This window comes from Culex quinquefasciatus, chromosome 2 (assembly GCF_015732765.1).
Source record: "Culex quinquefasciatus strain JHB chromosome 2, VPISU_Cqui_1.0_pri_paternal, whole genome shotgun sequence".
NCBI classification, from domain to species: domain Eukaryota; kingdom Metazoa; phylum Arthropoda; class Insecta; order Diptera; family Culicidae; genus Culex; species Culex quinquefasciatus.
The window spans coordinates 171870646-171886229 of record NC_051862.1 but is presented as its reverse complement, the minus strand read 5'-3'; the positions used below and the strand labels follow the sequence as shown (position 1 = coordinate 171886229).

The following is a 15584-nucleotide window of genomic DNA, read 5'->3' as shown; positions in this document are numbered from 1 at the left end:
GCAGATAGGTTAGAGATTATGATTGGAGGTAGTCAAATAGGCCTAAAGCAAATAAATAAAACAAAAGCTAATTAAAGCAAGAGAAATAAAGTTTTTCTCAGATCAAAAGTTGCACAAAATCTTAATACTCAAAAAAATCGATAATAAATTTGGACACAAGGAAATTAAGATTGAATGATTACTTTCATTCAATCCACAGTTTTGGAGTTTTTTTGCAGCCTTTACGGGGTCAAAAGGACTTTCACGTAAAATTGGACGCCTGATTTTATGGTGTGGTCAAAATAAAAAAAAACGTATATTTCTTAAAAAACACACTATTTTTTAAACTCTGTCATTTTCCGTTACTTAACTGCAAAAAAATAAAACTTTTCATTTAGGGATATTTATGATTTTACAAAAAAAAAAAGTTTCAAAAAAGCTACTTTTGCGTTTCTCTTTGTTTTGTCGTCCGTGTCTGTCAGGGGTGACCATGAACGGCCATGATCGACGACGACCAACTTTTTCGAAACAACCCACAAGCAACCCACTTATGTTTATATATAAAAACTTTTGTAATTGTCTGTTCTAGAATTTTGTAGAACAATATTACAATTTGAAAAAATAACCCAACAAATATAGAAAAAACACAAAATTTAAAATGAAAATTTTTGTTTTAAATGAAAAAAATACCCTTGTGGGTTAATGTAAACTCATAAAGTAAATTTCCTCTAAAATGACATGTTCTGTAAATTTTTAAAGTCGAGTTACGAAAAATTGCAGTTTTTTTTAAAATAATTTTTTGATTAGTACAGAACAACTAAAAAAATATCATCGAAAATTGAAATTATTAGTAGTTTATCTAATCCTTATTTTGTTTCATGAGACATTTTTCTTTTGTCAAGCATCCCATTTATCACTGTGGATAATCTAAACGATACCAATTAAAGTGGTGCAAAGGCAATTTTTCGACAATAACGTGAAGGCGACTATGATTCACTTTGTGCAACGACTAGGTCAACGACGAATATCTCTTTGGTGGTACAAAAATATACTTTAATGTTTGAACATATTATGCCCTTAATTCATTTGTAATCAACAGTACCCTTCGTACAATGCATATTTTCCTTTTTTGCATCGATACTTATTTGTTTTGTTTTTACCAAATTTACACTTTATCTAGTTGAATTTTCTTACTTTATAGTGCATTGACCATCTGCGTGCATCTGATTTTTTTAATATCTCGTCCGGTTGTGCTCTGAATTGATTGAATTTAATTCCATTCACAATGCATACACACATTCCACATTCACAGTTTCGCACGCTCACTCCCGACCCCGACAACCATTAATCAGCGTCGTCGCTATCATTAACACCTTCATCACGATGCTTTTCAGCTTTTCCCTCTGTCTCTCACTTGGAATGAGCTTTTTTTTTTCTTTCTTTCTCATCGTAGCGCGTGAACATTTTTTCTTTTCTGTTTCCACAAAGTCGGAAAAGTGTGGTCCATCTGAAGAAAAAGTTTTTCCCGCTTTTCCGACACGCGCGCGCGCTGCTGCTGGCTGACTTGTTGTGGGGATTTTTAGCTTCTCAGAAGACAACAAAAAAAAAACTATGGGAAAAAGATAAAAGACAGTTGAGGCGACCGGAAACAAAGACAAAATGGAAACAGAAAGAGCTAAAAGTAAGAGAAGACGAAGAGTGACAGAGATCACATCACTAATGCACGTCACGGAATCATGTTATGGAAATCGTGCGAAATTTGAGCAAATGATGAAAAACTATTAGCAGCCCTGTTGCCGTGGCCAGCAGTCCGGTCCGGATTGAGCTGATTGATGGCACCGATCTCGTGGCCGGCGGGGCACTTCCGGACGCCGACGACATGTCCCCTGGGAATTGGAGAGAAAAGGGTGGGAAAAAAGAGAGAGAGAATGAAATACGAGCTGGAAGAGGTTAACGGTTGCTGGGTGCGGTAGGGTGTCCTGGGATTGAAAACTCAACTGTTAATGGTCTCTTCGATTCAACAAACATTTAATAAAATAAAAACAAAGAGTGAATTTTACATTACCAGTAAAAAATTAAAAAAAAAAACTGGTTCAGGACACCCTACCAGCAGCTATTCATCCTAGACTATCGCCAATGATTAATTGACTGGACTCCGGGTGATTCGGTCGGATTTGGGGCTGGCTTCTGTCTGGTGGCCATGACCAATGTGTCCCGCCACCCTTTTCCATACATACCGTGCAAGTGTGTCATAAAGTCCTTCCGGTCCAGCTCGTCGTCCAGCAGTTGATCGTACGGGCTGTTCTGGATCATGTTGATGCTGTTCGAGGACGACGACGACGAGGACGATGCCTGCGAGATGACCCGGGGACGTTCCTCTTCGATGGATTTTTCCGACGACTGCAGGTAAATCTCGTGGATGCGGGCCGTGCAGCGAATCTGGTGAAGGGGGAAAAAGTGATTGAAAAGTTTGAGTCTGTGAATTTTTCGGTCGACGGTGGGGTGGAAGTGGTTTCGTGTTCAACGTCTCAAATTACCAGGGGATTCAGATCACTTTTCGAAATTGATTTATTTTTCGCTTCCAAAAAATATCGCGCATGGTGACACCGAGCTTAAATTTGTTTGAATTAAAGTGAAATAATTGCGGCTTATGGATTCAACAGTTGCGCAATAAAACAGCAATCAACTCATTAAAACAACACAATTCCATGAAATCTGTCGGTGATGGAAATCTGTTCCCAACATCCACACGTCCCCTGGAAATCCACCTCGTGGCACAAAATGCGTTATAAACCGTCCGGGTTTCAGCGGCAGGCAGATTCATCCGGATAATCTGTCCTGTAATCTCCGTCGGGCTTTCCACCGATGCACTAATTGCTCTGACCGGAGGGCACATTTGTCAAATGAGTACCCCAACTGGTTTTGCGGAAAATATCATGTTTTCCTTTGAAATTAACCTCCACTGGAAATTCTAGGAAAAGTGAAGTAAAATTTTATTGCTCATTTGCTAAACTGAGTAAGTTTTCTTCAACCATTCGTCCATTCGTAAAGTCACAATTTAATGTTCGGGGTTGGCCATACCAATGGCCATGCTTCCGCCATTTAAACAGTAGATCGTGGTTCAAATCCCGGCTCTCGCCAACACAACTGGTGTTAGTTTCCTTTCTGTATTAGATAGTTTTGTAAAGGGAATTTCACCGAACTTCTAATTTTGGTCATTTTTTAGATGGCAAAATGCTATCTTTTGAGGTATATTACAATTGATCTTACAGTAACATACTTACGTAGAAGTTACATAATTTATAATTCTTTAGAGCAATTCCAGCTCAAATCAGGTTTTTTTCTGGTACTTTTGTACCCGACCCTCTCCGATTTTAATGAAACTTTGTAGACATGTTATCCTAGGCCTATATAAGCCATTTTTGTATATATGGAGCCAATAGTACACGAAAATAACATTTGAGAAGGGCGTAAGGTATTTTTTAAAAATGTATCTTGCAATTTAAAAATTACTGTAACTCGAAGCCGTTGCGTCGTATTAAAAAGTGGTCAAAGACAAATTTGTAGGAAATTGGACGGGATTGAAAGAAAATACAAAGTCATGATGTCACGATTTTTTTTCGTTTGAAATTTTTAAAGAAATAGCCTGAGATATCTCTCCTAAAAAAAAAAACAAAAATCTTTTATTAAAACTGTTTTTTTTTAAGTGGTATAAACGTCGAAATTTTGAAAAATCGGTATCGATTCCCCAGACAATTTTACATAAGAGTCTCCATATTGACCATTGTCCTTAGTCCAATCCTTGTGAAGTTACAGCGGTTTTGAAAATATAAATGTTGAAAAAAACGGTTTTTTAGCTTTTGGCAATTTCTATATGACAGACTTGATTTTTCAGTCTCGTAAATATTTTTACCGGAAAGCTCGTCCAATTTCCCATAAGTTTGTCTTTGGCAGTATTCCAATTGGATGTAAGGGCTTACAGATATAAGCTTAATTAAATGGCTAACAACTGAAAATAGAATATTTTTTCAGTGTGGTAGAAACCTGGAAAGTAAATTAACTTACGTAAATATCAAAACAAGTCAAATCAAAAAGCTGTCACAGGCAAACTTATGGAAAATTGGACGGTCTTTCCAGTTAAAATATTTATGAGACTGAAAAACCAAGTCTGTCATATAGAAATTTCCAAAAACCACAAAAAAAACCCGTTTTTTCAACATTTTTATTTTCAAAACAGCTGTATCTTCCCAAGGATTGGACATAAAAATCATTAGATGAGATTTTGCATTGTAATAAACAAGCCTTAGTTGACAAACTTCGTTCTGCCTTTTTTTCGTTTGTTGACGTTTATAACTTTTATGCTTATTCAGCCTCCTGTGATCAATAATTGATTTTACGTAACTTTTCCCATACAATCTGCATTATTTCCGGAATCGGTTCCAGAGTGGCCAAAATTGTAACTTTCTGGCGTAAGAACCTTCCTTGGACTTATACAAACCCAACGCAACAAAGAACACCTCGATCCGACACTCCGTAATGAACTGATTCGCGTTCGAACAAAACCATCAAAATTTTTATATATATAGATAGATAGATATAGATGTTAGCATTAAGTTTCACTATCATTTTTTGCCCTGCAGTGTTTTCAACTCGTTTTTGCAGCCAGATCATTTTAATTATATAAAGTCCAATATTATTCTACAAATAAATCACAATCCAAATCTAAAACAGATTATATTATTTAAAAACCTGTGCCGATTTGAACAATTTTTTGCTTATTTAATGAAATCATTAATTTTACAATAAACATTAACATTAAATCTAAAATCATGATAGCTGGTACCACTTTGTTACAAATTAAGGCTCTAAGAGGTAGCATTCTCGGCCGGCCATATTAGATTTAGAAAAACATTTAATTTTTGATGAAGAATGCATCAATCAACAAAAAAAAGTTACGTTCTTGAAAATAAGCCAAAGAGGAAGTAGAACGAAATTGGTTGAGAAGCACTGTTTGAGAGGAGCAAAAAGACAACTTTGTGCTTTATTTTTCAAAAAAGTATTCCATAGAAATTTGGATTGAGCGCACCGTTTTCAGATGATTGTACCTTTTTTGATTGATGAGGTAGGTTGATTTAGAAAATGGTGATGAATGGCATTATTTTAATATGGGTAATTCTCTACCAACTCACACGAAATCGGGAAAAGTTGCCACGACCCTCTTCGATTTGCGTGAAACTTTGTCCTAAGGGGTAACTTAGGAAAAATGATCATCACCGTTTCAGGCTGCAAATTATTGAAAACACCTCTTTTTCGCATGTTCAAAAATGGAAGGGGTCGCACCGCCCCACCGTCACGAGATATCAAAAAACGGACCTCGGATTCGTGATCAGGGACAAAAGTTACCCCTTAGGACAAAGTTTCACGCAAATCGAAGAGGGGTCGGGGCAACTGCTGTGTGAGTTGGCGGAGAACTACCCATATTCTTAAAGTGTTATGACTTTCGCAATGAACAATTCGGAAAACGGGTGCATTATCGGATTTTTTTTGTCACCTTCACTAAGGAAGGTTTAACAAGTTTATAAATATTAAGTTATATGTGTTTAAAAAAAATAATTATGCAAACTTATGATTCGTGCTTCGAATTCAGTTTTAATGCAACATAAATTAATATTTTTATAAGCGAAACAAATTTCAATGAATTTCGGGGAAAAAATTGACTGACCGCGTGCAAAAACGGGAAAATTTCGAAAACGGCAAAAAACGACTTGTTTCACTAAAACTGCGGTTACATAAAAATTCCAGCGATGACCTATACATGTTAGGGTACCAAAATTTCGTTATCGAATTACGCAACACGGCGTAGGTCACCCTAATGACCAAACAAAAAAATACGGGTCTAATTGTTTTGAGCCCGATCGGAAAAGTTTTTTTTTCGAATCATGTTGTTTTCGTGGGGAATTGCTGTAATACACTTAGTGGACTAAATATGAATATTGATTTTTTTTAAACTATATCAGCATCCTTATCGATGGTAAATTTGACGAAAACATAATGTTTTGAATTCAATTCAATTCATATTTATTTGTTGTACTAATCAGAATACAATTTGCTTAAGGGGTTACATGCATGTAAATCGGCAAAAATGGCATAGGTTGGTTTGAGCACAAACTTAAACTTTTTTTCAATCTGTTTTCAGGACATTGAAATATACATTTTCAACTGTTTACAAAATAAATTTGAAGACTTTTGGTTTTATCATTGCCGATATACAGCTATATGAAGTTAGCAGTTTCAAAAAATGGGTGCCACGATATCTCAACACTGCCTTGACCAAATCGGCTCAAAATTTTGGTGAAGACTCGTTAAACCGGTTTCGTGTGCATTACGAAGTCCAATTTTCATAAAGTTTATTTTTAAAAAAGATCAAAATATTTTTATGTTTTTCATATAAAAAATTTGATGTTTTTGATTTTTGTATTTTTTAAAATGCATAATTTCAAATCGTGCTTCGTCATGCACACGGGATATATCTTGGGAGTCTTCAACCCTAATTTCAGCCAATTTGGTCTATCTCATCTCGAGATATCGTGGCACCCGTAAATCAACTCGGTGTTCAGAGTAAAACGCTTGCAAAGTTTGACAGTTCGCCTTGCGCATGGCAAAATTTTCAGCTTAAATCTTTTTTTTTTTCAGTTTTATTATAGAGACTTTACACCATTGTGCATTCATCTCTTCAAGGTGGATAGTGAAAGAGGAAAGATTACAGAGTTTAAAATCACTTCAATAATTATTACCATGCCTTTTTTCTAACGATTTTTGTCTATGTTTCAAATATTTAGCGGAATATTTAGAGAATGAATTATCAAGTTCTTCAAGTTTTTCTTCGTCCTCTTCTTCCAGGGATTTATAAGTTATCTCACAACACTTTTTCTTATAATATTTTGCTTTTATGACATCTTCATCTTCTTCATCTGTTGTTTCTTCTGCAGCCATCTCTCTTCGTTTTTTTGTTAGTTCGTCTTCCGCGTTCAAATATGCCTGTAAGCGCTTTCGGCGGCGGGTGTGCTTAGAAAGCACGGTCTCGAATCCATCGTTGTCTTCGTCGTCCATTTCACTTGTTTCCATTGCTTTTTGTTCTGGTTTACTATTGTTGCTTTTACTGCTGCTGCTGCTTGGCTCGGGTTCAATCGGTTGTGTACTGCTTTTTTGGTCCACCTTTTACTCGAATCCGCACATTTTTGTTCTTTGCTTTGAGTTTGCAAAGCGATTTTTTGCCTATAATCGTCACTGTTGCAGCAGCATTGTTTACAGTAATTGATTTCGGCGTTGGCTGTTTCAGCAACATCCGCAGGGTCCGAACTCCATTTGGGATCCCTGGGAAGAAGTTAATCCAGCGGTCGTTGGTGATGGTCAAAATGTCGCCGTATTTACTCATCACTTTGACTACGTCATCATTGCTTATGCCTAGAGGTAGGTCAAGCACACGAACTTCCGTAGCGTTGTTGTCCAGGTAAATCGGGATTTTGCAACCCTGATATACCAGAGGTTTGTCGATGATGGACGAGGCCATTGCTGAGTCGGCGAACTGCAACACGGCTATTTTTCTTCTATTGCATAATTGCAATGCTCGCAAGTTTTCTTGGTTTACTTGAAGGTCTGCGAGAAATTTTTTTACAAGCTTCGGGCTTGGTTGGATTTGGAGTTGACAAAAATCCAGAACCACACTGTTTTTGTCTACGGTGCACATTTTAAAAAAAGCGGCGACGCGCACACAAACTGCGGACTGGCGTTGAGAATGCGACTTGTAAGGTCGGCGGTTACTTTGCAACTGAGCTTAAATCTTTCAGGAGTGATTGAGAATCATTTTTAAGTGGATTTTATAAATATTCTGTAATATGAAATTTTGTGATTTTCTACATGTATGTAACCCCTTATCTAATGACAGAATGCAGAGTTTTGGAGATCCTTACAACTACAAATAAATTCAAATACAATCAATTGGGTGAAATAAATTTGAAAGAAGAATTTTCAACGCAAATATTTTTTTTAAACACCATTGATTTTTTTTTCTCAAAAATATTGCATGAATATTGCCTAGCCCAGTACATGTTTTATGAATAATAGTCTTGAAAAAACATAACCAGTTGGAATATATTCCAAAAAATAATTAAAATCCTATCAATGTCACCCCAGTTTACGGTAATCGTTGAATTTGATCTGATTTTTTTTTGTTAAAGTAATGAAACATAATTTAAAAATGTTGATCTCCCAGTTAACAATATTATCAGAATTTAAATTCAAGTGTAAAGATGTAAAATAATGCATAGGAAATTTCCTGAATTTCGTTTTTTCAGACTCGGGTAACCGTGGGTACTGTTGAAAGCAAATCAAAAAAGTGCCATTTTTTGCAAAAACAAACTTTTACTGGATTTACCTCGGAAATGGAGCACTTTATCAAAATTGATGTTTGGTACTTTTAGATGTTAAATCCGACTTTGCATCGGAACTCCTGAAAATTTCGCTTCTGAGGAAGAATATACCTTGCACAAAACCACTAATTTCCACAGAAGCAAAACGAAAAAAAACCTGCAACTTTTCCTTTCTAACGGTCACAAAACACACACACACACTCACCTTTAGCTTTCCGCCGAGGAAGTGGTGGGCGGTCACCACAAAGTGCAGCCCGATGACGGAAGTTTCCAAATCAGTTTTATGCTCTCGGAACGGCTTATGGATGCGAATATGTGAGGGATTAGCCTGTAAGAAGATTACGGCAGGGTTGGTTTTGGTTGGGGTGTTTTTTTTTCTTTCTCTTGGTCAGACGTTTAGTTGGTGCCATTTTTCCACACCGGGGTCGAGAAAGGTTTGGGGTTGGGGGGTGGAATATTTATTCTAAGACAATAATTTATATCTGCTTTGGTTTTCTCGCCTTGGTTTCATTTTCCGGTGGTTAACCGGAACGGCGAGTTTCGTATTGTGGAGGTTGGAGGTACATGACACGACATCCGTTTCTGATGCTCACAGTGGTATATTTTGTGATTCTTAAAAAAATAATAATTATTAATAATTTCAAACCAACGAAGAAAAAAAACACGACTGTTGTTATTTTTAAATCATTTTTTTTATTTTCTGAACTGTTTCCCACAGTTCCACCCGAAAATTTCACCCACGGAAGGATTACGCCTTGTTGGCCGTTTAGCAGTTCGCCATAGTTTGACAGCCCACATGAACGAACACACGTGTCGTTTCACTGCTCCTCAACACTCTCCGTGTACGGCAAAGTTGGCTCATTTTCGGCGGTTTTTCTCCCGTCAGGAAATGGGGGGAGTTGTTTTTGGCTGGTTGTTATCGTGCAAAACCGTGAGAACAAAAGCCGTTTTCCGGTGTTTGGGTGAGGGAAGAGGGGGTGGAAGTGAGTTCATGTCGCCACTTTTCGAAGCTTTTCCGCCTTTCCCCCTCCCAGGTTGCCCTGTTTTGCCTCCTCCGAGGAGAATTGTGTCGACATTAAGGAAATTGAGGATTAAGGATATGATTTGTGGCTTGGCACGCTCGGTTTGGGAGGTACAAGAAGGACATTTTTTACTGCCCTCCATGTTTTATAGTGGTGTTTGGGATTTGTTCTAGGAGGGTTGCGTACTTTTGTTGTTGTTGTTGTTGTTGTTATTCATTGAGGGTCGTAATGTGACCGAAAGTGGTGACCGGATCGAATTTTATGGACTGACCGTCCGGGTGTGATTTGTTGGAGCATGACTCGGAAAGATCGTTTGGGGACCGTTTTATTAAGGTAATGGACTTGACGCTGATTTGGACAATAGCCGCAGGGAGCCATTTAAATTAGGTTGCTCTTTTTTGTATTTTTGAGATTTTTCATAACCAGAAACACAGATAATGATCAAATTTTGTTACACAGAATTTTCATATTCTTTAATGCTGAAAATTGACCGTGCATTTTTGTACGTTATAGCGTTTTAATTTAGCTTGGTTATTGTGTAGGAAATTAATTAAATTGTTGTAAATAGAGTTACTCAAAAACGGTATTTTCAGTTAGTTCAAAAGATTAAATTTATAACCTTACAAACCGTTTAATTTTTTATGGTCATTTTTCAGAAATAAGTTCAATAAACACCATATTTAATTTGAGCATACTTTGGATTCATGGATTTTTTTATTCTTTACGAAAAAGTTTCACAGGAATCGAGAGTTGGCTTTTGAGTGATTTGCGTGAGAATGTCTCATGCTAAACACTGTATAGAAAAAAAAGTGCGACACCCCGAGCAGACGGAAATAACTTGGGAATAACATTTTTTGATATTTGAAAATACTAGGCCAATAACATTTTACGTTATTTATAACAAGATTTGTTATTCGTCGTTATGATTTTTTTGATATTGTAATAACAGACTAATAATATTTTTAGTTTTTCTTCGAACAGATCTTTGTTATTATTTTTTGTTATTTTAACAACTAATCCGATCATCCCAATAACAGTTGGAGTTATTCTTCCATAACAAAAAATGTTATTCCAAAGTTGTTTTGGCTTTCAACCAATACCAGACCAATAACAAATTTTGTTATGATAACATAAACCGTTATCAAACCATTATGCAGAAATGGATTTTTCAGGAAGATTCCAGAACACTTTTTGTTATTTTAGCAGAATTTGTTATTGAAATGGCATGAATTTTATTATAACCGTCTGCCCGGGACACGAATAGGCGACGACAATGATAAGAAAATAAGGAAAGAAGCTTGCAGGCCAAATGCACAAAATATAATTTAAAAAAAATACATTATTTTAAATAAAAATAGAATACACAGGGATTTCTTCTAATAAATGTAAAAAAGAAAGTTTTTTTTTTTCATTTCTGTTATTTTTTGATCATTTTTGTTATTTATATCACACATACATCACGAAATCCAGTCTGCAACCCGCTAAGATCACCATCTCCATGCGAATGCGAATTTTTGTTATTTAAAATAATAGAAAACAAAAAATATTAGTTTTTCATCGGATTTGTTGATTTTACTGTTCCAGGTATTGACAAAATAGTACTTTGTTAAATGTAGTTGTATTTTCACAAAAATTTTGAAGTTTATTTTATTTAGAATATGATTGGACTTGTCGGTTCTCAGGAAATTCGGTCGAGATTTCCGGGAAATTCTATGCTTATAAGTATTAATGAAAAATTTTATAAACTAATCAAAAAATTGTTTGGATCGTTGGATGTTTAATGTTCAAGTTTGAATAAACCAAAAATTTTCTAATCTTCCTATTTAGAGAGTGTCAATTTAAACTTGTCAAAAATTCCAAAAAACTACAATTGAAAGAAAAAACAATAAAAATGTGGACCCCAAATTTGCCTTAAATCATTTCTAGTAGTTACACCCCAGAAATGAAATCTTAAGTTTTTAAATATTATTTATTATTTATTATTTGTAAAAGAGAATAGCTTTTTCAAGATTAGTTCAATTTTCATATCCTCTCACGAGCATAGCAATTCTCATAATTTGTTTTCTTCATTTAAATTTTAAGTACTTAAGTTAACTTCAGTGTTTCAATATCATTAACTTTTTTGATGTCAATCATTCCTTTTGTGTTTCACGACAACCTCAATATTAAATTATATTTTGTAAAAAAAAACTCTGCCAATCTTTGTAAAGTTAAGATCCGCCCATTGAAAACATTCGGGTTTTCCTGATAAATGTAAATATTTCTTCAATTTATAGTTGACCTTAAAAAGGAAAAAAAACAAGTTCAAATTGTTGTTTTTAGTCATTATTTATCATTTTGCAAACAAATCGATACTGGGAAAAATTATGTTTTTACTTCACAAAAAAACAATATCCCGAGCATGGGTAAATAACAAGGGAAATGCGTAATAATACCTTTCTCTGGTATCAATACCAAATTTTGGTATTCCTGGACCCTTAAAAATTTGTCTTAAGGATTATGCAAGAGCAAAATGTGGTATCATACCAATTTAAGGTATTGTTTTGATATTGCAAAATTGCAGAATTTGTCAAAGGTTGAACACCAAATTTTGGTATTATTTTGGTATTAAAGTGTTTTACCAAATTCCTCTGAAACTATGGGAAAATTTTGACCAATTTTGACAAAATAATTAATTTTGCGCTAAAATGATGTCTCAAAGCGAATGCTTTCATTGAAAACCGGAAATTTCAAACTTGATTTTAAACATTTTTGATATACCCCCTACAGAAATGGCTTAAAATTGTGGAAAATTTTCTAAGTCAGGATGGCACATTTTGGTATTATTTTGGTATTAAGGTTTTTTATCAATTTCCTCTGAAACTATGGGAAAATTTTGATCAATTTCGACAAAATAATTAATTTTGCGCTAAAATGATGTCTCAAAGCGAATGCTTTCATTGAAAACCGAAAATTTCAAACTTGATTTTAAACATTTTTGATATACCCCCTACAGAAATGACTTGACATTGTGGAAAAATTTCTAAGTCAGGATGCCACATTTTGGTATTATTTTGGTATTAAAGTGTTTTATCAATTTTTTCTGAAACTATGGGAAATTTGTTAAAAAAAAATTACGAGTTAATTAATTTTGTGCTAAAATGACTTGAAACCCAAAAATGTTAAAGATGATTTTAAAAATTAGTGTGATATATCCACTAATATTTTTTTCAAAAACGTTGAAATTTTTCTAAGTTGGGATAACCAAATACTTTGAAAAACGAGTCAATCAACAGATTATTGAATTTTGGTGAGTTTCAATCCAGTTTCATTTTAATAATACTTATTTTTCAATCTTGTTATTTTTCAGAAGCTTCAAGAACTTCAAGCACAGGCCGTTCATCAATGACAAATGCATTCGGTGTGGTGAAGAATATCACTAAGAACAACATGGAATCATCAGGTGAGTAGATTTGGTTGTTGCATATGGATCATTTACGTTTTTTTACTAACTGCAACTGCTGCACTAAAAATGGTATGAAAATAGCAAATTTTGGTATTACTTGTGCAAATACCAGCGACCAAAATGTGCTCTTGGTTGCCCAGTAATAGATGGTAAAAAACCATGAAATCAAACCAATATCATGTTTGTGGAAGACCACAGGAATACCAAAATATGATTTTCCAAGGGCGCGGGAATACCTAAAATTAAAACCATGACAATACCAAGTTTTGGTATTTAAGCAATGTTCAAAAATCCAGAAGACCTCAACTTGGTATTGAAATGATTTTATTTTGAGGTATTATTTTACCTTTGGAATAACATGGTATGGTATTGTTGTGCCCTTCCACATACAAGCTTTTGGTATGATTTCATGGTATTTTACCATCTATTACTGGGCAACCAAGGGCACATTTTGGTCGCTGTTATTTGCCCAAGTAATACCAAAATTTGGTATTCCCGTGTTATTTACCCCTGCTCGGGATGAAGGTAATGCAACAAGCTTCCCGGGCAGACGGTAATAACAAAATTAATAATATTTCAATAACAAATCCTGTTAAAATAACAAAAAGTGTTATTATTTTATCCTGAAGTTCAACTTCAAGAAGAAAAAATAATAACAGTTTCTGATAAAATAACAAAATTTGGTATTGAAGTGATATTATATTGAAAATGTTTAATAAAACGCTAATAAGAGGAAATGTTATACATTTCAAAAACTCTCCTAATAACAAAATTTGTTATTCGTTCGGTATACTGACTTAGAATTAAAATTACCATAAATCGCACAAATGGAAAAGTTTCTAAGTGTCCATAACACAATCTGTTATTATTTTTTCTTTTGTTAAATATGTTTAGATTTTTGGGATAATTTTGACCAATTTCGTCGGGGTCATTATTTTGGCCATGAAATGGGGTCCTTAAGCTTAAATTATTCTAAAAAGTTGAAATTTTGAAAGTTGCTTTTTTTTAATTATTTGATATACCTCCTAAGGGACTTTGCAAAAATTGGCTAGAACTATGGGATTATTTTGACCAATTTCGTCGGGATCATTATTTTGGCAATGAAATGGGGTCCTTAAGCTAAAATTATTCTGAAAAGTTGAAATTTTGAAAGTTGATTTTTTTTAAATTATTTGATATACCTCCTAAGGGACTTTGCTAAAATTGGCTAGAACTATGGGATAATTTTGACCAATTTCGTCGGGGTCATTATTTTGGCCATGAAATGGGGTCCTTAAGCTAAAATTATTCTAAAAAGTTGAAATTTTGAAAGTTGATTTTTTTTAATTATTTGATATAACGTCATGATTCGAAATCCGGACACTTAGTAGCATATCATTTTCGTTATAGCTGACAAAAAATCATGTAATAAGTTGGAAATGAAGAAATATCATCAGGATGTAGTATTAACAGTCAGTTTTAAGACAATGCATGCAAATTATGTCTTTTCTAACAAATTTTCATCAGAATTTGAAAAATAAAATGTCTTGTTGTGCTTCGAATCCCGGACACTGATAAAAGCTGATTCAAAATCCGGACACTTTTGCTTCGAATTCCGGACACTCGTTTTTGCTAATGAATCGCACAAATTTGGACTGAAATGTTAGTGAAAGGCATTCTTTTGGACTCAAATAAGCTGTTAACATCAAAACAATTGATAGTTTGTATAAAAAATGGCTAGAATTTAAGAAAATCAAAAACATAAATTTTTGCTTTGCCTTCCCGGTGCTTCGGACGCCTATGAAATATTTCCGTGGAAATGTTTCACATTTTTTATAAACTTATATTTTTTCTTTATTTAATTGTTTTGGCATTAACTACAGCGTTCAGACAAACTTTAAATGAAAGTTGATGTTAGAATTCATCAAATAACACAGTTTTGACATTCATAATGCGAACTTATATCCCAATAATTGATAAAACAAGTTGAAGTGTCCGGGTTTCGAAGCGTCCGGGGATTCGAATCATGACGTTACCACCTAAGGGACTTTGCTAAAATTGGCTAGAACTATGGGATAATTTTGACCAATTTCGTCGGGGTCATTATTTTGGCCATGAAATGGGGTCCTTAAGCTAAAATTATTCTAAAAAGTTGAAATTTTGAAAGTTGATTTTTTAAATTATTTGATATACCCCCTAAGGGACTTTGCTAAAACTGGCTAGAACTATGGGATAATTTTGACCAATTTCGTCGGGGTCATTATTTTGGCTGTGAAATGGGGTCCTTAAGCTAAAATTATTCTAAATAGTTGAAATTTTGAAAGTTGATTTTTTAAATTATTTGATATACCTCCTAAGGGACTTTGCTAAAATTGGCTTGAACTATGGGTAAATTTTGACCAATTTCGTCGGGGTCATTATTTTGGCCATGAAATGGGGTCCTTAAGCTAAAATTATTCTAAAAAGTTGAAATTTTGAAAGTTGATTTTTTAAATTATTTGATATACCCCCTAAGGGACTTTGCTAAAACTGGCTAGAACTATGGGATAATTTTGACCAATTTCGTCGGGGTCATTATTTTGGCTGTGAAATGGGGTCCTTAAGCTAAAATTATTCTAAAAAGCTGAAATTTGGAAAGTTGATTTTTTTAATTATTTGATATACCTCCTAAAGGACTTTGTTCAAAGTGGTTAGAACTATGGGATAATTTGAACCAATTTCGTCAGAGTC

At 34.4% G+C, this 15584-nt stretch overlaps 1 protein-coding gene across 25 annotated transcripts in view; it reads right to left on the bottom strand.

Moving 5' to 3' along the window:
- Nucleotides 1-768: 768 nt before the first annotated feature.
- Nucleotides 769-15584, bottom strand: part of LOC6037528 — a 252673-nt gene continuing 237857 nt past the window's right edge. For all 25 annotated transcript variants that reach the window (XM_038252692.1, XM_038252674.1, XM_038252673.1 and 22 more), the window contains 3 exons: nucleotides 8614-8736; nucleotides 2217-2418; nucleotides 769-1865 (listed from right to left, as the gene is read on the bottom strand). In XM_038252692.1, the coding sequence (XP_038108620.1) occupies nucleotides 1714-1865; nucleotides 2217-2418; nucleotides 8614-8736 (477 nt within the window). In that variant the 3' untranslated portion in view covers nucleotides 769-1713. The remainder of the gene's footprint in view (nucleotides 1866-2216; nucleotides 2419-8613; nucleotides 8737-15584) is intronic.